Source organism: Mytilus galloprovincialis, chromosome 2, assembly GCF_965363235.1.
Source record: "Mytilus galloprovincialis chromosome 2, xbMytGall1.hap1.1, whole genome shotgun sequence".
Classification (NCBI taxonomy): domain Eukaryota; kingdom Metazoa; phylum Mollusca; class Bivalvia; order Mytilida; family Mytilidae; genus Mytilus; species Mytilus galloprovincialis.
The window spans coordinates 24,841,449-24,867,632 of NC_134839.1; the positions used below are offsets into that span (position 1 = coordinate 24,841,449).

The 26,184-nt window shown below is 32.8% G+C and overlaps 1 protein-coding gene across 1 annotated transcript; it reads left to right on the forward strand.

Annotated features, from left to right (window-relative positions):
* Positions 1-45: 45 nt before the first annotated feature.
* LOC143063205 (phosphopantothenate--cysteine ligase-like) lies at positions 46-14,391 on the forward strand. Its single transcript, XM_076235190.1, has 7 exons — positions 46-236; positions 4,503-4,591; positions 4,869-4,999; positions 7,918-8,132; positions 10,363-10,482; positions 12,074-12,139; positions 12,860-14,391. The coding sequence occupies exons 1-7, from the start codon at positions 108-110 to the stop codon at positions 13,028-13,030; spliced, it is 921 nt and encodes a 306-aa protein (XP_076091305.1). The 5' UTR covers positions 46-107; the 3' UTR covers positions 13,031-14,391.
* Positions 14,392-26,184: the final 11,793 nt, after the last annotated feature.

Here is a 26,184-nt window from a genome sequence, read left to right on the forward strand (position 1 = left end):
CGTTTAAAACAATCGGAAATATTTGTCAATGGTCACGTTTGTTTTGATTAAGACTGCAAAATTGACAATGCATTGGTTTCCTTCCCCCTCCTTTAATTTCCCTGACAATGGCAACAACATGGAAAGATTTTCTTGATCAGACCGAAAAGCCAGATAAATTTGACGAGAAATCGAAAGAAATAATCGAATTTGTGAAATTCCAACTGCGTTCAAAACGCAACATAGTTCTTGTCACAGTATGTTTTTGTTTTACCTAAAATTTTTCCAAAGCCAAAGGTCAAAGTTTATGATTTATACAAATATTGGTGAAAAAAAATAAACTTGAATTTCGTTATTTAAATATAAGGCTCACATCATGTTGCATGCAATGGTAAAGAAATCATACTCATAATCTGTCTTTGGAAAGATAGTATCAGGTTCTTTCGCGCCCATTACACTTTCGCACCCTACACGTTTGCACCTCGCACGTTCGCACCAAAGGTCTGTTCGCACTCTACACATTCGCACCCAATTTTAATTCAAATTCCAATTGAATAATTGGAAAAATTCCTGATTGTTGTTATAGATTGCTTTGGTGTAAGTAAAACATTCAAGATTTTAAATGAAAAACACAAAGGATAATTGTTTTTAACAGCTTGGTCCCTGTGGTATCAGGTTCGTTCGCACCCAGAACACTTTCGCACCCTACACGTTCGCACCTCGCACGTTCACACCCAAGGACTGTTCGCACCATATTTTAAATAAAATTCCAGTTGAATAATTGGAAAATCCCGATTGTTTTTATCAATTGCTTTGGTGTAAGTAAAACATTCAAGATTTTATATGAAAAACACAAAAGATAATTGTTTTTAACAGCTTGGTCCCTGTGGTATCAGGTTCGTTCGCGCCCAGAACACTTTCGCACCCTACACGTTTGCACCCAAGGACTGTTCGCACCAAATTTTAAATAAAATTCCAGTTGAATAATTAGAAAATCAAGATTGTTGTTTTTAATTGATTTGATTTAGATACTGCATGTATTTAGCTTGGTATGAGTAGAAACAATAAAGATTTTAAATGAAAAACACAAAAGATTTTAACAGCTTGGCCCCTTTGATCTGAAACTATGAAACAAAAAATCATAGCAATGCACTAAACATGCTAAACAAAACATGATTAAAATTTATTCAACACAAAAAAATAAGTTGTAATGTATCACTTTATTTTGAAACAATAAAATAAAAGTTAGCAATACACTTAACCAAAAACAAGATTAAGATTTATTCAACACAAAAAATCACGTTGTCTCACTTTAATTTAGAACAATGACAACAAATATACTTATAGGAATACACTTGCCAAAACTTGATTACAAAGTTATTATAGACACAAAACCAATAAAAATTGGTGCGAAAGTGAAAGGGGGCGAACGTGATAGGGTGCGAACGTGAATGAGCGCGAACGGACCCGGATTCCATCCCTGTGATCTGAAACAATAAAATATAGCAATAAACTATTATAACCAAAACATGATAAAATTTATTCAACACAAAAAAAAAACGTAGTCAGAATCTCGCTTTATTTTGAAACAAGTCAATGAAACAAAGTTATAGCAACACACTATAAACCAAAACATGATTACAGTCTGCACCAAAAACTTTTTCAACTACTAGTCCGAAGACCAATATTCTGACATTTTTCTTATTGGGCCAAACAAAATTTTGCAAAAACTTACTAGTCCGAATGAAATTTTACTAGTCTGGGGCATCGGACTAGTGGCTAACCGTGCAGACTGTGATTAAGAGTTATTCAACCCAAAATAAAACGTTGACAGAATCTCACTTCATTTAGCATGTTTAGAAAGGATTATTTTTTTTTTTAACAATACACTATCCAAAACATGATTAAAATTTATTCATCACAAAAAGAAAATGCTGTCTCACTTTATTTTGAGACAATGACAACAAATATAAAGAATACACTTGCCAAAACTTGGTTACAAAGCTATAGTTATTAAACGCAAATTAAATTTGGGCGCAAACATGTAGAGTGCAAACGGACTTTGGGTGCGAACATGTAGGGTGCGAAAGTGAAAGGGGGCGAACATGAGTGGGTGCAAACGTGAATGGACTCAAACGGACCCAGATTCTGGAAAGATAAAGAGATGCAAGGCCTTTGGGACCTTTGGCTGTAGCTCAAGTTACAACTTACAACCTAAATTGTCTAAAAGAACTACATTTGGTGTAGAAATGACAGATAATATAAGGATTAATTATCTGACAAACTTGTCCTTTCTTCATTGATAGCAATAACTATTGCTAAAACGTCTGTGTGATGCACACAATGATTTCTGAATTTACAGTATGGAAGAATGAAAACAATAATTGCAACTTAAACAGGTTTTCATCTCCATGGCCTGTTTAACGATGGCACCCAGCCATCGTTCAAATGTCTTGCGCCATTGTCAAATGACCCGCGCCATGGTTAAATTGTCTTCCGCCATCTTTCAAAACTGTTACCATTTTTATAGCCTGACGCCATTTTTTTGGCAATTATAATCAAATGCATGTAATTGCACAACCCTCAGGCTTTTTTTATATTGTAATTCAATACAGTTCTTAACGCCTGAGGGATATCTGGATTAAAATCGCTAATCACTTGTACCTGAGCTTGTACAGGTAGATCACCATACAAGACAGGAGAATACTATCTGAAGATAGTAGATTCATTTGTCGATTATTCCACTAAGTTTCCGCAAATGCTTGTGATAATTCATAAAAGATAAATAAATTATTAATCCAATTAATTATCGTTCAATTTTCATCTATGGAGATCCCTGATGTGTAAACAGATTTTCCTTTCATAATCTGCCTCATGAGGTTATACCCTGCCAGCTCAGCAGTTTACGTTACTGGTAGAGAGGGTTCGGCCTCTGCTTTCGCAGCAGGACTTCTGACAGCATACTGACAATGTAAGGAAACAATAAATTCAATAAATGACAGGTATTAGAAATAACCAGAGATGGCGATTCCACCAAGCAATGCACCTGCTCAAACAACAAATAACCAAGAATTATGAAACAGTTTCATGTTTAATAGACAAGACAATAAATACATAAATATCGCGATATCTCCATGTGAAAATTTAAATTCTTTAGAACTTTACATTTTTGAACTTCTCCTTTTAGGATAAAATGAGGTGGTGAAAAATACCTAAAAAAGTTAACCAATTCAATGAAGGGTTTTGCCTTAGGGCTAGTTGAATAAAAGAATAGGATACTAGAATTTAGAGTGTCCGTTCACTTAAAATATTGAGAGCTGTACACTAGTCGTCTTTAACTATAAACTAAATTCAATCAATCAATCATGCTCGTGATATCCCCCCTTCCGAGATAAAATAAATATACCCACTGGTTCCCACTGACTTTGTTAGATTAGATCATGAAGCACTTAATTCCATCACTAAGAAACAAAACCTATCCAGTTAAAAAAACATCGCATTAATTCTGTTCCCGTTTAATTCTCGGTCCAACCAGAGCAATGTCTGAAACACATTTTTCAATATCATTAACCAGTTCAAGACCTTAAATAAAACATGAGATAATACCATAATTAATTTCAGAGTAAGGCACGAACAATTCAGAAGATTGACGACCTTTACTCCAAAATATCCCTCAGATTAACCATCTTTCTAAATATCGCTATCAAAATGAACCCGGGATCAGATCTCTTTATAAACCCGAAATCAAAATATCTAGCTAGTTTACCATTCTCTTTATTTGTTTTGGAACAGAAATGTAAATTAATTTAGAAATGTTTGACCCTTAAACTGAAAATAAATATCAAATGTAAAGAAATAGATACTTAAGTCAAACATCGAAAAACAAAATAAAATGAAATTTAAAGTACAACTTACCAGTATGAAATTTTTCCCCAATCTAAAGAAATACTAGTATCCCCGATAGGTTTAAATATCTGGTCCGGACATTGAGTCTCAAGCATGAGAAAAACGATACTCGCCAAAAAAGTGACCAGACAACTATAGTTTATATGATATCTAAAAATAGAAAAAGGGGAATTTACGATGACCCATAAATATGGGACAGTACACTGTACAACTACTGGTATTTACAAAATGTATACGAGTGCCCACTAGAATATCATACATGAGGGTCAAATTTGGGTATCTTCATGACGAATAACATTAAAAAATCTTACCAAATGTCGTTGATGTTATTTTTTGGTGCATGACCATGAAATGTACACATTCTTTTTAGAAGATAAAAAAAAATCAACTGAATTTGACGAATCTAAACCAAATCTCAAATTTCATTCAATCAGGTTTCAGTTTAAATTTGTAAGTCATGTCGGGCAAATACGACTGTTTCCAGACCCTTGATTACCTAACAAACCACCTACACTCTACTACTCTTATCATGTTGATGGTCAGCTATACGTTTAAATACATGTACCATTTACTCAATTTATTACTTATTATTATTTTATTTAAAATTTCTATTTCAGAGTGGTGGAACAACTGTACCACTAGAGAGTAAAACTGTGCGTTTCCTTGACAACTTCAGTGTGGGAACCAGAGGTGCCTTATCTACAGAGTAGTACTTTATTTATTTTTTTTTATCTACAATACATACATTATTTCATTTTGAAGATCATACTTTAATAGAACTCATGCTGTTATTAATTCACTACATTCTTGGTCTAAAAATACATACTGAGTATAGAAACACAACATAGAATTAAATATGATAAATAAAAAATTTCTTTCTAGGAAGTGCGGGCTTAAAATTGATTATTGATTAGATTCTGCCTTTGAAGACACTGTAAACCAGTTTTGCATAAACTGTGAAATAAACTGAATTATAATTGCAGGTATTTCCTAAAGAGAGGTTATGCTGTGATATTCCTAACAAGAAACAGAGGGTTACGTCCATTTTTAAGACATGTGCCAAAAACAAATATTTTAGACTTGCTAACAATAACTGACAACAAAGATGTAAAAGGTAAGAGCTTTGAAGGTCAATTGTTTTAATGGGAAGGTTTAAGGTCAAATTTTCCTCACATCCATTTGTCTTTCAAAAGAAAGGGTATGATAAGACCACATTCTTTACATCTTGAATTTAAAAATAAAATTAGGGTAAATCTATGAAATTACGTTCTTCAGATGTTTATAAAACATTATCTCTTTTGATATAAGGTACTCCCTGAAATAAAAATTTGGTTGCATATAGTTCTGGCTTTTTCATTTTTCTCCTCCAGATAATAGCTCAGATGTTTGTTGTTCTAAATTAAACTTGATACACATGGAAAATATTAGAAAGAAGAAAAAACCCTATTCCTTTTAAGGTCAAAGTTCAAATTAACAGCTGCTTTAAATAGACTTTTCACTAAAACTATGGCTGTTCGTAATATGAAATTCTTTACATCTTTGTTTCTAGATCTATTCAAAAGGCGTTTGGTTCATTCAAATTTCACTGTTTTATTTTTTCATTAAGATGCAGTTTCACTTGTTCTTAGTGAGTTGCATGCAAATTTGCAAAAAATTTAAGTAATTAATCATTTTCATTTTACAATTTTTTATTACATTTAAAACTTTCCTGACTGTGACCTGAAAACTTTTCAATTTATGGGAGATCCCTGCCATGAGAGGGGTTAGCTTGACTCTCGAAATCCTTTATTATATATAAAGAATAATCAAATTCAGAGATACTTAAGTATTTATACCATGGAATTTTTCATTTGATATAGGTATACGTAAGACATTATAAGTGAAGCATAAGGTCCTTATGGTGCTTATAATCTAGCATGGAGATTTTGAGAAGTTGGAAGTTGTGCCTGATAAATTGTTTTCTTTCCTATAACTTAATTGATGTCACATGAATAAATTTGACATCAGTATTTGTTTAATTATGAAAAGAACTATTTTATATCTCTTGATGATCATTCACTTATGCCGACAAAACCATACTCCAAATTTTCTTGTTATATTCTATTTTGACATTTATTGTAAAGTGTGTCGACAATAAAGACAACAACACTCATGTTTTTACCGCATAGTATCTGTTTATTGGGTCTACATGTTTCGCCTAGTAGATAGGCATCATCAGGACAATTATACAAAGAAATATGACACTGAAGTACGAATCTTGCGGTTTGGCGGTTTAACCGGAAGTGTAAGTTACATAATAGTAGTTATAGTGACGTTATATAAATAGAAAGTAAAAGTGAAAGTAAATTAAAATAGCAAATATATAAATAGAAATGTTAGTATTTTCTTGAATGGTAACAGCATCTCGTGTGGTTGACATCTATCCCCTTCTGTGTAGTTAGTCTCATGGGAGGTCCTTGGTGGTATTGTACGTTATTTATTCTAATAATCATGTCAGTGAATTCCAGATTGGACAACACCTCACTGTTCATTCCGTGCAGGATCCACCCCCCACACTTGCGTTGTACCTTACGACCAACAGCATGGATGATACCACAGACCAATACCAAGATTCCCAATCTTTTCCTGAAAATGATCAAGATTCCGCACTGTCCAAGAAGAGGAGGAGCAAGAGAAGCAGAAACCGCTACAACCGCTGATAACACTAATAAGAAATCAAGACCACCTAGCTGAATTTATGACACTACGCAAAATTAACATAAAGATTTAATAGAGTATTACAAGACTTTACCACTGGTTTAGAAAGAAGAAACCTGCTGGAAGCTCTTACAGATTCAACATCAAACCACAGCAAAAGCTTTAATCATTAACACAACTCATAATTGAATATTTACGGATCTACCACTATTTTAATTTCCAAAATGTGCGACGATCATACACTTCACATCATTACCGACACAATTGGAAGCAGTAACTCGAGGGTCCCAGAGCGAAGCCAGTTGACTGCACGGAATGAACAGTGAGGTGTTGTCCAATCTGGAATTCACTGACATGATTATTAGAATAAATAGCGTACAATACCACCAAGGACCTCCCATGAGACTAACTACACAGAAGGGGATAGATGTCAACCACACGAGATGCTGTTACCATTCAAGAAAACACTAACATTTCTATTTATATATTTTCTATTTTAATTTACTTTCACTTTCACTTTCTATTTATATAACGTCACCGTAACTACTATTATGTAACTTACACTTCCGGTTAAACCGCCAAACCGCAAGATTCGTACTTCAGTGTCATATTTCTTTGTATAATTGTCCTGATGATGCCTATCTACTAGGCGAAACATGTAGACCCAATAAACAGATACTATGCGGTAAAAACATGAGTGTTGTTGTCTTTATTTTCAAGATGACTGTGAATACCTAGCGGTATCCACTCGTTTTTACCCTACCGCACCATCACCGCTTCAGGTGTTGCTTCACTCGTATTTTTATTTATTGTAAAGGAACAGTACAAGTAATGAAAGCTGATATAAATCGAAGGTACTTAAATAACCATAGAGGTTATCCTTCACTATAAGTTTTATCCTGATTTGACAAAAAAATAATTACCTGTATGATTAATTTGTTATATAATTATCTGTACTGGGTATGTTGAATCAGTATTTTCTGGAACTGTATTGCCTTAATCATGATTGTTGTGATTATGACATGTAACAGCCTCTTTTTGTGTTTGAATCGAAAGTAAATAGATGTAATTTGAAATCTCCTCGTTTGATTTTTATTTATACTTGACATTAGTCCCTAAAATCTAAGTCAGGTACATTATAAATTTCATTACCAGTGGCGGATCCAGAACTTTTCCTAAGGGGGGGGGGGGGGGGGGGGGGGGGCTCCAGTCATGTGTCAATGATTCCCTATATAATCAACCAAATTTTTCCCTCGAAAGGGGGGCCGCGGCCCCCCCTGGATCCGCCTATTTTAATTTATATGCATTTACGTATACTTGTTTTTGTACTTACAGTCAAACCAGAGTATGAACAAAAAATTCTAAAAGTTTTACAGACTTATCAGGAAATAAAGAATGAGAATTTATTACTGACCGTGGAGTTCCAGACATTAAGTGATTATCTACAGTTATTAAAAGCATGTTCCTTTGCTCTACAACCAGCAGGGAACCAGGCTGTTCTATATTTAGCAGCTGCTGTGTCAGACTTCTACATCCCAAAAGATTTAATGGTAATTTGTATACAAATTATACTTAAATTGGAATATCAATAAATAGAAAATCAGCTTTGTAATCAAACAGTTTTAAGTTTGAGGATCTTATGCACATAATGAAGTTTTCATGCCCCTGCAGTAGCAGAGGGTGCATTAAATTTGACCCTTGTCCGTCTGTATGTATGTCCATCCGTCTGTATGTACGTCCCAAAGTTGATTTCCCTTCTTTAACTTTAGTTTGCCTCAAACAAATATAATGAAACTTATACAAAAAGCTAATTTCCACAAAATAAAGATCAAGTTAGATTTTGAAGTTATCACTCTAACCGTTCTAGTGCTATGCCCCTTTGCAAATGGAAAAAATGCTTAATTTTCACTTCTATTCTGTAACTTTAGTTTGTCTCAATCAAATGTTTTGAAACTTATACACAATGCTTATTTCCACAAAATACAGATCAAGTTTGAATTTAGGTGGCATCACTTTTTATGTTCTAGAGTTATGTCCCTTTACAAACAGAAAAAAATGCTGAATTTTTAGTTTCTGTTCTCCAACTTAAGCTTGCTGCAACCAAATGTTATGAAACTTATACACAATACTCATTACTACAAACTCAGAGCTAATTTGAGTAGTATCACTCTTACCTATTTTTTGAGTTATGGCCCTTTATAACTGGATATGATATTGGAAATTTTTTGGTCGTATATTGGTATCACTTTGGTGTCGTCGTTCGAAGACATTTGGTTTTCGCACTATTACTTTAATAAAAGTAAATAGAAATCTATGAAATTTAAACACAAGGTTTATGACCATAAAAGGAAGGTTGGGATTGATTTTGGGTGTTTTGGTCCTAACAGTTTAGGAATTAGGGGCCAAAAACAGGTCCCAAATAAGCATTTTTTTTTGGTTTTTGCACATTAACTTTAGTATAAGTTAATAGAAATCTATGAAATTTTAACACAAGGTTTATGACCACTAAAAGAAGGTTTGGATTGATTTTGGGGGTTTTGGTCCCAACAAATTAGGGGCCAAAATTAAACTTTGTTTGATTTCATCAAAAAATGAATTATTGGGGTACTTTGATATGCCAAATCTAACCGTGTATTCAGATTCTTAATTTTTGGTCCTGTTTTCAAATTGGTCTACATTAAGGTCCAAAGGTTCCAAAATTAAACTTAGCTTGATTTTAACAAAAATTGAATTGTTGGGGTTCTTTGATATGCTGAATCTAAACATGTACTTAGATTTTTTATTATGGACCCAAGTTTCAAGTTGGTCCAAATCGGGGTCCAAAATTATTATTTTAAGTATTGTACAATAGCAAGAAATTTTCAATTGCACAGTATTCCGCAATAGCAAGAAATCTTCAATTGCACAGTATTCCCCAATAGCAAGAAATCTTCAATTGCACATTGTGCAATAGCAAGAAATTTTCAATTGCACAATATTGCACAATAGCAAGAAATCTTCAATTGCACAGAATTGCACAATAGCAAGAAATCTTCTATTGCACAATATTGCACAATAGCAAGAAATTTTCAATTGCACAGTTTTGCGCAATAGCAAGAAATATTCAATTGCACAGTATTGTCTCGTTTCAAATTGGTCTACATTAAGGTCCAAAGGGTCAAAAATTAAACTTTGTTTGTTTTCAACAAAAATTGAATATATGGGGTTCTTCAATATGCTGAATCTAACCATTTATTTAGATTTTTAATATTTGGGCCCAGCTCCACATTGAGGTTTAAAGGGTCTAAAATTGAACATTATTTGATTTCATCAAAAATTAAATTCTTTGGGTTCTATGATATGCTGAATCTAACCATGTATTTAGATTTTGGATATTGGACCATTATAGGTAAATGTCCAATTTAAAAAAAATTAAGTTTAAGTTCTTAGAACACATTTATTCTGTGTCAGAAACCTATGTTGTGTCAACTATTTAATCACAATCCAAATTCAGAGCTGTATCAAGCTTAAATGTTGTGTCCATACCTGCCCCAACTGTTCAGGGTTCGACCTCTGCAGTCGTATAAAGCTGCACCCTGCGGAGCATCTGGTTACTATCTCTTTTCTGTTTTTATTGAGAAAAATAATTCTTAATTGTATAAAAGAATGTATCAGATTGTACTTCAAGTCTTTTTGAATTCTCTAAAAGATACTTGTAGACATCATGATCAAAAAAGTTTGATGGCAGTATTAGATTTACGTTAAAATTGTCACAATTTTGAAAAAATGTTGTTTTTTCAGCCAGAACATAAAATTCAGTCATCAGGTGGTCCATTGAAGTTATCACTACAACTGGTTCCTAAAATGTTAGAACCATTAGTCAAAGAATGGGTTCCTGATGCTTTTGTTGTTAGCTTTAAGGTAAATTTACTGTATGGATATAAGAAGATGTGGTATGAGTGTCAGTGAGACAACTATCCATCCAAGTCATTTTTATGTAAAGGAAACCATTATAGGTCTTCAACACGGAGCTTTGGCTCACAGTAAACCACAAGCTATAAAGGGCCCCAAAAATGAAAAGTGCAAAACTATTAAAAAACAGGGAAACCAACGATCTAATCTAAATAAAAAACGAGAAACACTTATGAACCACATCAACAAACAACAACTACAGAACATCAGATTCCTAACTTAGAACATGTGCAAATAAATGCAGTGGGTTTAAACATTCTTATAGTACCAACCTTCACCCTTATCTGAAACAATAGGGTAACATCACAAAATAGAAAGACAAACTATAAAATATCAATAGAAAAACATATTAATACAAGTGGACATACACTAAATGAATAACTTTGATCTATGACACAATGTAAATACAAAATGAATAAATGTATATGTATAAATCCTGTTCTCTTACTGTTTTAAATACTGGAAGCTACTAGTGCTGTCACATATTTAGAAAGTACATCTTACCTCAGTTTATAGGAATTTTTCTTTTCTGGATCATTATATAAAGTTGTTTAGTCAGGGTAATTATTGATTTTTTTTAAAAAGCACCCAATTGAAGATAAGTTGGGCTAACATGAGCATCGTTGTAAAATGTAAGAGAATTTGATACACATGAACGGTTTTGACATTAATGTAAATTGAATTGGGATCAATATATTCACACTTTTTTTTTTGTAACCTTGTAAAGCATAGTATTATTATAATATTAACTTTACATAAGTTTAAATATAAGCAACAATTATTTTTAAGTAAGGAGATGTGGTATGATTGTCAATGAGACAACTATCCACTAGATTCCAAATGATATGGATGTAACTAGTTATAGGTCACCATACCTCTGAACAATTAGAAAAGCCTGTACCATGTTGCCAAAGAAGAAAAGTAAAGGCCTTATTTATAAGAATACAATTTACAAAAAAAAAAATATGATATACAAGAAACCATCTAACCCCTAAAGTGGAACAGTGATGTAACTGTGCAAAATAAGAGTAAATGTTAGCAGTCAGTTGAAAATGGCTTGACTCAATACATTGATACCAAGTGCAAAAAAACCACACCAAATACATTGTAACACAAAACTAATTGACACAATGCATTGATATAATGAAACTTGCTGTCACTGAAAACTAGTTCAAGGTGATTTGTCCTTGCTTCATGTTAATGTGTTTGACTCTTGTCATTATAGATTATTTAATGTGTTTCTATTTTGGTTATGTTTGGTTGAATCTAAATGTTTGTTTACATTGATGGGTTTATTCCTGAAGTCAGATCTTTGGTGGTTGTCACTTTTGCTTGACATTTTGTCAAGGCTAAAATTTGATACATGTAGTTATGTTAACATTTGTTTGTTTTTGAATACCATATTTTAATGTTAGAATATCTATGTAACATTTATATAATAAAATGTTTTGAAGTCCCTATGATGTTCCAGTCATTACTGTTCTGCTGTGTATTCAGAAAATTGAGATTCTAATGGCCTATTTTTGTTATTTGTTTTCAGCTTGAAACAGACAAAGATTTATTGATATCCAAAGCATTACAAGCCATAGACAAATATCAACATCAGGTAAAAAAAGCAAATTAAAAAATATAAAGTATATTCTTGAACACAAAGTAACATGACACTTCAAATAATAAAAAAAAACATTACTTAAACTTTTAAAAGTTATGTATTATATTTTACATAATATTGCAAGCACATTGTCAGTCTATTCTTATGTTCGTCCATCCAGTTGTCCGTCTGTTCATCAAACACATATTTTGTGACCATTAGAATTGGTACTTCTGCTTTCCTGAGAGTATCATCAGCTCAGTAGGCAGTGCTTTGGATCTAGCATGATACTTAACATATTTTTCTAAAACTATATGATGATGAATTAGGAATTACTATGGGCTGTTTAAGATTTAAACGCATAGGGGATGGGACACACTTTTTTAGCAGGGGATTTCTGCTTGAAGATGCTGACCAAATATACCTTCACTACTCCCATATTATAACAGGACCTTTTGTTTTAGTGAAAAAGCATAATTGCAGTTAATTTATACTTCAGAAATTTCCAAAGTTTGTAATACTGATAAAAAAGGTGGGTTTTTTTTTAACTTTTTCTCAATCCATTATTATAGCAGTGGCCTATGGTAATATTCAGCCAGAGTATTCTTAAAGCCATAAAACACACAATGTAAAAAAGATCACATAAAATAATCAAATAAACTGTTAAAATCTATACATTTAGGTCATGTTGTTATTTACTTTTGGTATATGATTATTTTTAATTTTTACTTCCAGATAGTCATTGCAAATTTATTAGAAACAAGAAAGAAAGAGATTTTTGTTGTTACAAAGGAAACACAGGATTGTGTATCATTATCAGATACAGACATTAAAAATGGCAAAGAAATTGAGGAGCTCATTATTGATTGTCTGGTTGAACGCCACTCTCAGTTTTGTTCTGTATGATGTTCAAGTGTTTTAGGTTAATTTAATCATCTATATCTAGAAATTTATAGATTGATGAAAAATATATATAATCAGATTTTGGTAGAGTCGAAATAAAATTTCCTAAAACAGGGATACCTACTATGAATCATATAATGCTAGTCTACATTATCAAAGGTATGTCTTGTTTTATGCAAGTATCTTTTAAGTGATTCTCATCATTGTCATTTTAGAATAACTGTAGATACACTTTTTTATGTGCAATACACCTTTTTATTACTTTAATGTTAACCACTAATCTTTATTTTGAAATAAATACAAATTTTCTGTAGTCTTGTATTCAGAATTTGGCAAATCCATGAAATTGAAGAATTTGTACCAACAAAATTAAACAAATCCAAAATATATCCAATTACAACATTTAATGACAATCTTTTATTTTGAAAGTAGTGATGAAAAAGGGATTTCATTGATGTTGATTAACCAGTGGCACATTTACACAATCTAATGATTTGACTATATTTGAAAAATTCAGAAATTTGTTATAATTGCTAACTATCCACTAGAGATTAAATCCATTAATGTAATCAACAATAGGTTAATGTACTACTTTCAATAACACACATATACCATACCATCAAGTAAGCTACCAAAGGCCCTGACAGAATCTAAATTCAATTCTAAGGCTTTTCTACCTCAGGAATCGATTACCTTAGCTGTATTTGGAAAATTTTTAGGAATTTTGGTCCCAATGCTCTTCAACTAAGTACTTTTTTTGGTCTTTTTAACTTTTTGGGGATTTAAGCGTCACTGATGAGTCTTTTGTAGACAAAACACGGGTCTGGTGTTAATACAAAATTTAATTCTGGTATCTATGATGAGTTTATATTCAAAACAGAAAACAAAACTCCCTGATTTATACTATCATTAAACAAGAAAGATGGCAGACCGTAACCAGCTGCATCCACTTTATTACAGGTTCCTAGCTTGGGACATGCACATACATTATGTGGGTTACACATGTTTTGGATTGCTCAACCCCCTTCTTAACCTAATGTAACAACACAATAGTAGAAAAAACTGTAAAAAAACAGTTGGAAAGGGAAAGGGAGTATCTAACTGGCAAGAAAAATCATATTGAAAATGAAAAATACCTGTAAAAATACAGTAAATAAAATTGCTGCAAGGTACATTTTTTTAATACATGTAATTTGTAGCTAAAAATTCTAATTTTGTTAATATTTATTGTATAATTGTTTGGAAAATGCCAACATATGGTTTTGTAAATAGTCTTAAGATTTTTTTAATAATCTTTATAAGTAATAGACAAATGTTTTTATACTGTTGTTTAAGAGGAATAAATTTGTTTTGAATATTCAAAATGAGTTTTTTTTAAACCCCAGGTGAATAGTAAAAACATAAAATTATTTGTGACCTGGAACATTGGCAGGATGCTCTAAAAAATGTACTAAGAATATATATATTGTTTGGACTCCAAAGACCACATAAAAAAATGTTAATCAATGTTATTTTACTATTGTCAATCTGGTTGCAATACAAATGTGATACAATACATCATTACATTTGTGTGTGTGTGTGTGTGTGTGTGTGTGTGTGTGTGTGTCTAATTTTTGCTCTGTTTGAGGTTTGTTTGAAGTGCAGAATTATTATTAGCAAAGTTTTCACTATTCTTTTACTGTATTAGGTTAAAACTTGAACAAGAAACGCAGCAAGGGTTACACTACTGTCCCTTCTAAGGCCCAAACCACAACCAATGCGAAATAAATTGATGTACAGTAGTAAGTTAATGCAACAGTAGATTACCAATGTTCAAAATGTCAATGGATTAAGAACAAATAAAAGCAACAATAGTATACCGGTGTTTAAAAGTCATAAATCGATTGAGCTAATGCAAATATAGGTTGCAAACCAAAACCAAGGAAAACACATCAACTATAAGAGGAAAACAAAGGAACATCAGGAACACCTAAGTGCAACAAAAACAAACGCCAACACACCTAGAGAAAAACTATTATGTAACTAACAAAATCTGAGGGAATCGCTTTACCTCTTAAACAATACAGCCCTGAAATAAATTCAATAGGGTAAGGGTCTCCTGCTTTCTTTACATCCCCCACTATACCAATCCACCATCAGTCAAAATGTTACAAAAGGGGGATAAGACACAGTTGGTACAATTAAAAGATTAGACTACTATTCTGGTATCTAAAGATCCTCCATAATATAAGTTCCAAAAGGAAACATTCTGGAATATTATTTCCTAACAGAATAAATGGTATAGAATATTTGTTCCAACAGTAATAGATATTATGACAATGTTTATAACAAAGTTTCCGTTGGAACTTCTATTAAGTGGAACAAATATGCGGTTGACAGAATTCCACAATGAACCATGTAGATATTTCTAAGGGTTTCTCTGTCCAAACTTTAAGATGCCTTCTCAAAGTCTACAAAGTAAATCAGTAGGGCCGTGTTCCCCGCTGAGGACTCTTCTTTTATTATGCTTAGTGTGGCTGTCTGGTCTACTCCAGATGGGACTTTCCTTAAGCCTGCTTGGTGTTCTCTTCGTTTTTGATTCCGCCATGGTGGATCTATGTAATCACTCTGGTTTGGGAGATGGTGCAAAATTCTATGTTGAAGACAAGGCAAAAAAATAATGACTTGCAGAAGCTGTAAACACAATTTTAATCATCAAGTGCTAACTTAAGTAATGTTATTTGTCCTTAAATTAAGAAAAGGTTGGGCTAACAACTATTTTATTTTAGATCTACACTTAAATATAGTTCCTTTGTAAATCCAAATTGATATTAATAAAATTAACAGTACCAATTTTCTTGCACCAGATGCGCATTTCGACAATACATGTCTCTTCAGTGAAGCTCGTGGCCAAAATATTTGAAATCCAAATCTTATATAAAAGATGAAGAGCTATCCAAAAGGTCCAAAAATTATAGCCAAATCCGTGAAAGGAATCAGAGCTTTGAAATTGTACACTGTAGATGGAGAAGTCTCTGCGTGCCTTTATATATTTTCAAAATATCAAATTTAAAAAAAAAGTCTTGACTGAATATGCGGACTTTTGGTATATATATTTATACTAAAGTTGACATAAAAAAAACTTTGATATAGCACTCCGAAATAAGTTGTATAAACCATTAACTACATCCTTTATACCGATTAAGTGAGGGACAGGCGGCCAAATAGACACGGGTAAAACAGTATGATCGCGGTATTTTGTCGAGGGAACAAAATATATAATAAGCGTTTATATGATTGTATTTAATTTGTGTTCTATTTTTCAAAGCATTTGGTGACAACAATTATTATTGAATAAGTAGTTCATAGTGGAATATAGTTCAGAAATCATCAATTGTACATCATATCCAACTCAACAACAAGACACACCCATCCCTGTACACCCAAGTGTACATTAACAAGAACCAAAATGATGTTAAAATGTTGTGTTTTTTTTCAATTGGTTTCTGCATTTGACGAAATATAGGCAAGCAATCATTTCTTTAAATTTTTTAATTTTTTTTTTTTTTTTGGCGTTCAGAGTGCTTTTCTGGGTTTACCTTCATCAAAGCACCGATTATTCATTTATTGTTTGCCACTGGGTTTTATTTAAGGCAGTGGCTATTTAACCGGCACCGGCAAAATAGCAAATTTTGAATCGTTGGATTGTGAATTTCAAGAAATGATTTGTTTTGAAATACGGAATTGAGTGAAAAAATATGTAACAGGGTTTGAATGATCTAATTTTATTTCGTCCCAACGGGTGTGCATTAATTAAGTGTTGACAACCCAAAATGACAAGCCTTTGTTAACTTTTTCCTCATTCCGATGTTGCTGTCCTGTGTAAACTGCACTTATACGATTACAGTATTGGCAATCTATTTCTTACAAGCTTCTGGAACCATATTTCCTGTTCAGTCCAATAATATTTAAAAAAAATGCTTACACTTGGAACATACAGTGTAAGTTGTGCGCCAAAATAGCTTTAATTCTAAAAATCACTTTCTGCCTGATTTTCAACGACTGCTAGTACTATATGTATTTTCGATAAATTAATCTGTATTATCTTCCAAAAGAATTTTTTTTTTTGTTTTTTGCAAGCAGCGTTTTTCGGAAACCATTTTAAACGAATTGGTCTCTTAAAGAAATTGCACTTATAGTGTTACAAATATTCCCCGTATTTTAACACATTATCCTGCGGTTCTATAGTTTGGATTTATACTTTAAAAAAAAAATCATCGGGAAATTGCATGATGCATCAGAGTTGCAAATTCAACGCAAACAGACAGCTTCACAGTCAGTGAAAAAGTAATAGAGGTTCTTGAAGCAGAATAAACAACACTTCTATCTTGTGAGAGGACAAGACGTGGACGAACAATAAAAACAAGACATTTGATCGATTTCTTTAAAAATTAGCATCCTGTAGACTATTTTTTCATGATGCAGGGTGGGAGAAAGGAGAGGAGGGGCGGGAGAAAGGAGAAGAGGGGCGGGAGAAAGGAGAGAAGGAGTGGGAGAAAGGTACCCCCCTTTCCACCCCCTCATGATTCCAATTCTTGCATTAGACAAATTAGATTTACTGATTATTGGTACAATATGAGTATGATGTAGCATATTTACTTGACGATATCGGGATATCGGATCTTAAAATGTACTTATGATTTGTTACAAACCGGTATTTTTAAAAATAAACAAACAAATGTGGAAATGTTCAGGACTTCATTTAAAATCTGTATTTGGGTAAGATGATGCAAGCATACGATTTTTATAGCGTCTTGCACTTTGAGAAGCAAATAATCTTTTGCTACTTTATTAAAATATTGTGTAAAAACGTTAATTATGAGCTATGAAAGTCAAGTGGCTCAAGCATTTTTCTGAGGAATTTTTAAAAAATTTCAAAGAAATATTTTTTACAGTGTGTTGGCTTTCATTAGTCTTCGCTATCCTATAGATCAACAACTTTTGGTTATATTTATAATTTAGAATCTTCATTGAAGGTGGAGCACGAATGCACAGTTAATTAATTTTATTGATGTGCCATTTATATGCAGGAGTGACATTCCTTTGTATTATGTGCCGATTCGAAAAAGATATGCGAGTATTGTCTCCCTTTAACAGGTTCATAATTTTATAATTAAGTATAGGTTTCTGATATAATTTTTAATAAAAAATGTACCAATTCAATATATATTTCAGCTTCTGTTAATGGTGTATCAAAAACATTGATGTACGAATATAATTTCATAAATTTTAAACGTTTAAAATGATTACATACCAATATAAAGAACCGTTCATAATTTTTGAAAAAGACTTTAAATGAAAGTCGAATTATTTATCTCCCCATCATGATAGATTGATATGGAAAATGAAGAGGTATTTATGTTTGGTTTATTTGGATCTATCAAAGGCGTAAATGTAAGTTTTGTCAATTTCATGTTATCTGTAGCAAGATATTGTATCTTCAGAAGAAGGAATTTTCTTAAAAATTTAAACAGTAATGTTGATCTTATTAGACTATTTAAATACACTGTAAAACATTATATTACTTGCCTGTATGAATATTTGTGTGATGCAAGATGTATGAGAAATGTTTTTGAGAAACACTTTTTAAAGAATAATATTCTGGTACAAGAAACCGAAGGGGTCATAACATTTAATTTCTAATTATTGTGCTGATTATATATGTGATTACACTTAAAAACATTGCCTTGTGATATTTTTGTGTAATATGTAATATATCTGTTGTATATATATGTTGAAGAATTGAATACAGATAAAAAAAAAGATATGGAAAATGACCAGAGTTATCTAATATTAATCACAGAGAGGGACTATCAAGCATTTTTTTTTTTATTGTAGCTTATTTAACGTTAAAACTACTATAAACGAATGTTAGTTTATACAACTACAAGGACTTTGTTAGCTAAACCTACACATTTTATTAGATATTATGAATTTTTATTACAATAGATTAATATGCTATATGATGGACAGCTGCCTTGATTTTTAATCAATTAAACTCATAGGTGTTTTATGATACTGATAGTTATGCGATTTCTCTTTAATGTTTGCATCTTCAAAGGTTGCCTTTTTTTAGTTTGCTTAGATGGCCTTCATTCCATTCGTGAAACATTTCCTCTTGCTTCCATATATCATAGACTAGCTTATGTAAATGGTTAGCTGTAAGGTCTGGGCAGGCATTTAGGGCTTATGTTGGACTATGTCTGTACCTACTGCCTTACCTGATTTCAACCTTTTTACTGTTGATTTTGTTTCTACTTTTATTGGTAGTTTTAAGGTTTATTTGGAGCTCTTCATCTGCTGTCAATAGCTGGGTTATCAGTCAGTGGTGGTATATTAAGAAGTTCATCTGACTATCTGTTCTTTTATAGTGGTAATGAACTTGCCATTTTTGTCTTTAACTTGTTGATCTGTTTGTCTTAATTTGACAGTTTTACGTATTTGAACCATGGGCAGAGCTTAACATTTTGATCAGTGTTGCACTTGTCAGATTTTCTCTACTTGCTATGGTCTTCAATATAGTAAACAAAACTTGCATGTCACCCCTATGATCTGTTGTTATTCATGTCGGCCATTTAAAATGGCATGGCAGGTCTTCAGACACATTTTTGGAAAATGACGCAGTCATTGTTCCATAACTGCCGACCTGAACTTCATTACATTGCTCTGCCTACCGCGCTTGGTTTCGTATTTCCTATTTTCCAAACAAACTGGAATCTGCTTGTGTTATCAATATGCATCATTGTGTAGTATTAAACCAGCCAGGACCCAGTTTACACTGGTTTTTGCTTGTATTCCACTACACTCGAACAAAGTGTTGTAGTTTGACGGGAACCAGTTTTAGAATTTGTAAACTACAAAACGTAATCGGTTATTGTTCATTCCGTTTTGGTGTTTCATACCGACTTATATGGTTTGAATAAGCTTAAGACCATTCAAACATTAATGTGATAGGTATATTAAAGATTGTTTTACAAAAGGATTGAACTGTTTTACTTTCAAAGTCGTACTATAGGGATATCTGTCATATACGGATTTCCACTCTCACCGGTTAATTTCTTCTTTTACACGTGCTTTGGAAACTTCCTGTTTAATCGCAAGTTTTAAAATTGTTTTTGAGTGAATTGAACTTATTTTAACAATCATGAAGCGTTCCAGAATCATTTTAAAGCAGTTTCTTCTTCTCTTTGATGATGGAAAATAGGTTTTCTCAAGAAAATACCGCAAACGATCGCAGAGGAATTGAAACGTACAAGTCAAGTCGGCACCTGGTTAAATTGGCATCTAGTCAAATCGGCACCTATTCGACGTCAATTCGGCATCCAATAATATTTGATATAATATTTTCTATTCAATTAATTAATTACTGTTACCAAGTACATAGTGAATATGTTGTTGTGTATTTTGGTAAACCACGAAACGAAAGTGAATATGTAGTGTATAAAGGTAAACAACGAAGCCCTTACCAAAGCTGTTGTTTTAACAATTAGACAATTTGTGTATTTGTAAAAACAAGTCAATTATTAAAATAAAATGGAAAACTATGAGTCCCTTTCAATAAATCAAACTTTCATGCCAAATAATGAGCAAATTTAAGGTGTTTGTTTTTCAGTAAAGTTTAAACAGCATTAAACCAACAATCCTGTAAAATGCTCAACTGGTTAAAATAATGCAGAAAAATACACAATATCTCATGTATTAGTCCAAATAATTATGACGTCTGGCAAGGCTATTTTATTATTTTTCTGGGACGCCTTCCTACGACGTTCAGGTGCCAATTTAACTAGGTGCCAGTTTGACTAGAATTCTTTGACAAATGTTTGAAACTATCTGAGTTTCATTAGACCTTTGATAGCAGTAACAAAAAGATTATTTACTTAATATTTTGTGGGAGAAGGGGGTTCAGACTGTGTGGCATCAGGTCTGTTTGTGCCCAATACATTTTCGCACCCTACACGTTCGCACATTCACACTCTACTCATTCACGCCCAATTTTAATTCAAATTCAAGTTGAATAATTGGAAAATTATGACTGTTGTTTTAAATTGATTTGGTGTAAATACTGAATGTATTTATAGCTTGGTATGAGTTAAACATTGAAGATTTTAAAGGAAAAAACACAAAAGATAATTGTTTTTAACAGCTTGGTCCCATTGATCTGAAACAACGAAACAATAAAACATAGAAACCAAAATATAGCAATCCACTAATATAACCAAAACATGATAAAATTTATTCAACACGCAGAAACAAACATAGTCAGAATCTCACTTCATTTTGAAACAAGTCAATGAAACAAGTTATAGCAATACACTAACCAAAACATGATTAAGAGTTATTCAACACAAAATAAAACGTTGACAAAATACCACTTTATTTAGAAAGGATTATTATTATTTTTAGCAATACCTTATCCAAAACATAATTAAGATTTATTCAACACAAAAAAAAAATTGCTGTCTCACTTTATTTTGAGACAATGACAACAATTATACTTATAAGAAAACACTTGCTTACATAGTTATTAAACACAAAACCAATTAAGATTGGGTGCGAACATGTAGGGTGTGAAAGTGAAAGGGGTGAAAATGAGTGGGCGCAAACGTGAATGGAAGCGAACGGACTCAGATTCAGACTATGTACCAGTGAGAAATATACAAGCCTTTCTACGGTATTTATTTGTACAATTCAGCTAGTCTTGACCTATTCATTTGTCTTAAAAAACCAGCCAGTTGTCACCTTCACTTCACACACACACACACATATACGAATATCAATTATATGCTTACGATACATGTTGCATTATTAAACTAATTACGGTATGTGAAAATCAAGACTTGCATACAAACTATCCCAATATTAGAGACAGTGGCGTCATTTTTCTTCAGAGCTTTCAGCTCTTTGATTAAAACTAGTAACCCCAAAAATGATTGTGGCCAAGTTTGGTTATATTTGTTTCAGGGTACAATTTAAAAGGATGGTTGTTATATATGTTTAGTGACGCATATCTGTGATCCTTTCGGTAAGCAATGAACGGTTTTGGTTGTACTGTTAATAACATTCAAGTCTAATGCTGTCAAACGTTTTATATATTTGGGGTGAGCATATCTGGTGGAAAGGGGAGTAGTGGGAGATATTATGGACATAATTGTGCAAATCGTGATACAAGCATGAAATTTGGTATAAAGGTGGACTAAATGATAAATAAAAAAAATCAGTTGCTGGCCATAAAAAATTTCAATTTTTTCAAGATGGCCACCGTTCATTTTGCAAATGGCGTCATATCCAGTTGGCTACATTTCGTAAATTCTTGAAAGCTGAGTTAGAGGTATAATCCAATGTAAGTTTTTTTAAAACGTAAATTACAGTTTCTAAAGTACAAAAAAACAACACATAGATGACAAAAAAAAAAGAGTGACTTCCGGTTCAAAAATGTCGGCAAAAATTTAGAAAATGTATTTTTTTGATAATTTTCATCAACTTAACAAGGGATCTCACATTCTTTGTTAAGATTAAATGCCTAGTTTTGTTAGAAAGACATGTTGGTTATCTTTTAATTATCTGACAGTAGCCAATAAAAAAACGTACAAGGAAGGACAGAACGGTAGCATTTAAAGTTACCAATACCGCTGGATTTTTCGCCTCCGCATTTCAAAACTTCCCGACAGGAGGATGCAACTTTAACGGCAGCCGAAGAAGTCCTTTTTGGTTTTCAACTGTCATCGATTTTTTTGTATTTCATCCAACCCCAGTGTTCATGAATTGGTACATGTACCTGTCGAATACATACATCAGGCTGAGCCCAAACTTTTTCCTTCTTGACGTGCTTCTCTTTGGATGTGCTCCGGATAAAAACTCTTGTGGGCGGAAGTACATCACAATGCCGCTGCTTCCTGGGTAACAATTTACAGCGTGCCTCGTTAACAGCATATGTTGATGTTGTTCTGTCATACATGATGCACACAAATGCTTCTATGATGTCCATGTATGTGTTTTTATACTTCAGCAAAGAAAAAAAAACATCCCTTACATCTTGCAATACTTCCCATGTCATCCAAACTGACCTATTCCCTTTCCCACGAAAATCCGACAAAGTGTCACACCCACTGAATGCATGAACGAAAGGAAGAGTGGCTACACGAGGACCAAACGCATTTGATATGTCACGTACAGGAAGTCATCAAAAGTCTTCATTCCTGTCAAAACCTATCCACAGTTTGTTCCACCATATTTTTGGAGTGCTGCAATTCTTAATACTACTACATCTGTGTTGGTGCTACCTAAAATTATCGTCTTACAACAATTTGCATGATCATGCCAAACATGGACAAACATTCGTATATCTGCTTCTCCATGCTTACAAGGGGGTAGCTGGAAAGTATCATTATTAGTCTCTAAAGAAGCAATTCTGTCGGCAAGAAACTTGAAAAGTTTCTTTTCGTTGTCATCTTCACAGAGAAAACTACTCCAATTCCCTGGTGTTCTACCAGAACCAACATTTGTCTTGTCACATCTAGCCTATAAATTATTCATTTATTCATCTAACACAATGTCTACTCTTGAATACTGATCGATGCAAGATTTTATGTAAGGCAGTATGACACATTTGTAAAATCATCAAATATTGTTGCCCAACAAGGTGGCCTGGAATTAACCATTGCTGCCCCATTAACGATACATGCGTCAGAATTTGGATCTGCAAATTGCAAAATGTTTCAAGTTTATCCATTTGCACCGATTTAATATTACAAAATGACATCCTGAAACAAAAACGGAGGAGCAATGTGTCTTTATGGATTAAGAAATATACCAAGTTAATTAGTCCACTGCAACAAGAAATAAAAGTCTAGAAAAGATATCGCAATCACTTTTAATGTTCTCTAGCTTTGTTTTTGATAAAAACGTTTACAGTTTTATTTTACGGACATAATAGGAAGTTGTTCTTTTTGATCTGGTCATAAGAAACAGGTTCTCCTTCGTTTTGCATATGCTTCAAACGATCTTCGTATTGTTTGCCTTTGATTTTTTAAAAGAAATCCTTTTGTGTTCATTAAGTCGTTTATCTGTTATAGAATGCCTCAAACAACTAGATCTTGCAACTTCATCTGATAGTCTACTGACTTCTGGTCTAGCTTCCATCAATACGTCTAAATGGGGTCTGTGACAACAACATCGCCCTTCACAATTGCATTATTCTGGTTTTTTTTTTTTGCCTGATCAATTGTGTTATCAGAAAAATATTTGCTGGTCTTACGTACAGTGAAATTATCATTTTCAAAATTCAATTTGTAGACGAAACGCGCGTCTGGCGCATTTACTAAATTTAGTCCTGGTATCTATGATGAGTTTATTTGCCACCTGTGGGTGATGTAAGAGAAGGAAAGCCATATCTCGGAGAAGGTCGGTAACGATCGAGAATAATTTACACGACCATAACCTAGGTAAATACGGTATCAAGCTTTATATGGACTGTTTGTACAAAATCTGACTCATGAAATGAGCATACTACCAAATTCATAAGAAGTTTTTATTTTATAATTGAACGCCAGGAATTAAACTGTGGTCGAGATGACTATATTTTCTTACACCAGTTTATCAAATCATTGAACGTCACAGAGTCATGACATGATTATAATTTCTGTGTTTAGTTTTTTTTAAGCCGATATATATCATTCAAGCTTAAACACATAGAGTTATCTGATGCGCGTGTCTAGTCCTAGGTACATTTGAACATACATACAAAGAATATGCCGTTCTAGATGTTGCAATATTTGTTTTAGTGAGGACACATGTCCATCTACTATCACGTAATATATCACCCAGAATTTTATAACAAGTCATTTCAATGTGCAATCCACCTCACATGACGATAAACTTATCTTCTCCGTACAAATCAGGCCATTCCCACTGAATAGTCATTACCAAAAGTGGCTGATCTGCCTTTACTATTGATGTTTCTCTCGTATTAACCATATTTTCCGCCTTATCCATCGAATACCCGATCATTGCAACTGAATGGGCTTGTTTTTAAACAGTTGCATCATAGATTTTACACTTGCTGAAACCGAGGCTTAAAAAGCTCTACAAGAGCCTTGATTTTTAGAGTAATGAGATGAACTACGATTTATACCAGTTTGCCCTGGTAGTGAATAAAAATCGCTCATTATGTCTATAAATAGTTTGCTCATGCGCAAAATTGTTAAATCATGTGTATCATAACCTTGAAAAAATGTCATCAAACCAAATCATAATATATCATTGAAAATCCCAAAACACTTATTTCATAGTAAATAGTAAAAATGTATTTTTAATGAATTTTGTTACATTTTCGCGCATGCGCAAACTCTGTATATGTCAAATATTCATGTCTAGTAAATTCTTCAAGGAAGGTAGCTACCAAACCTGATAGTTGTTTTTCATTAAAAGAAGGTTAACGAAAAGTATTCCAGAAAAAAATCAGTATTTAAAAACTGAAAAAACAGCCATTTTGGAAAAAGGCCGTGTCCATCTTGAAAAAATGATTTTTTTCAATGGCCAGCAGTTGTTTCTTAAAAAGTATATAATAATGATGCTTTGTGGTAATTGTCATGCTTGTATCATCATTTGCACAATTCCCTCGATTTTGCCTGCTAATATCTTCCACTAGAGTGAAAGATACCAGAGGGACAGTCACACTCATAGATCGAAAATAAACTGACAACGCCATGGCTAAAAATACAAACGACAATTAATAGTACACAAGACATTACACATAGAACTAAAAACTAAGCAACACGAACCCCACCAAAGTATTTGGGGTGATCTTAGGTGTTCCGGAAGGGTAAGCAGATCCTGCTCTACATGTGGCACCCGTCTTGTTGCTCATGATGAAGTTATTCAAAACACATGTGTCATGTCAATTACGACGATAAAATTATCCATGTTCATAGCTAGTTGACTAATGTCATTTTTCGCAACTTTACAAAAGGTACAACACAGTATTTCAATGAGAACAATTTGTCACTGATAAAAACAACACTTATGATCATATAACAACAGTTTATAGTGTTCTGAAAATCGATTGTTTCATTTATAATTTTACATATTACTTGCTCAAAGAAAATAAGACTACAAGAACA

Excerpts from the sequence above, each read along its gene's own strand:
- LOC143063205 (XM_076235190.1), top strand. The coding sequence starts at position 108 with ATGGCAACAACATGGAAAGATTTTCTTGATCAGACCGAAAAGCCAGAT. Across the intron at positions 10,483-12,073 it reads CTTTTGTTGTTAGCTTTAAG|CTTGAAACAGACAAAGATTT; the intron begins GTAAATTTACTG and ends ATTTGTTTTCAG. Across the intron at positions 12,140-12,859 it reads TAGACAAATATCAACATCAG|ATAGTCATTGCAAATTTATT; the intron begins GTAAAAAAAGCA and ends TTTTACTTCCAG.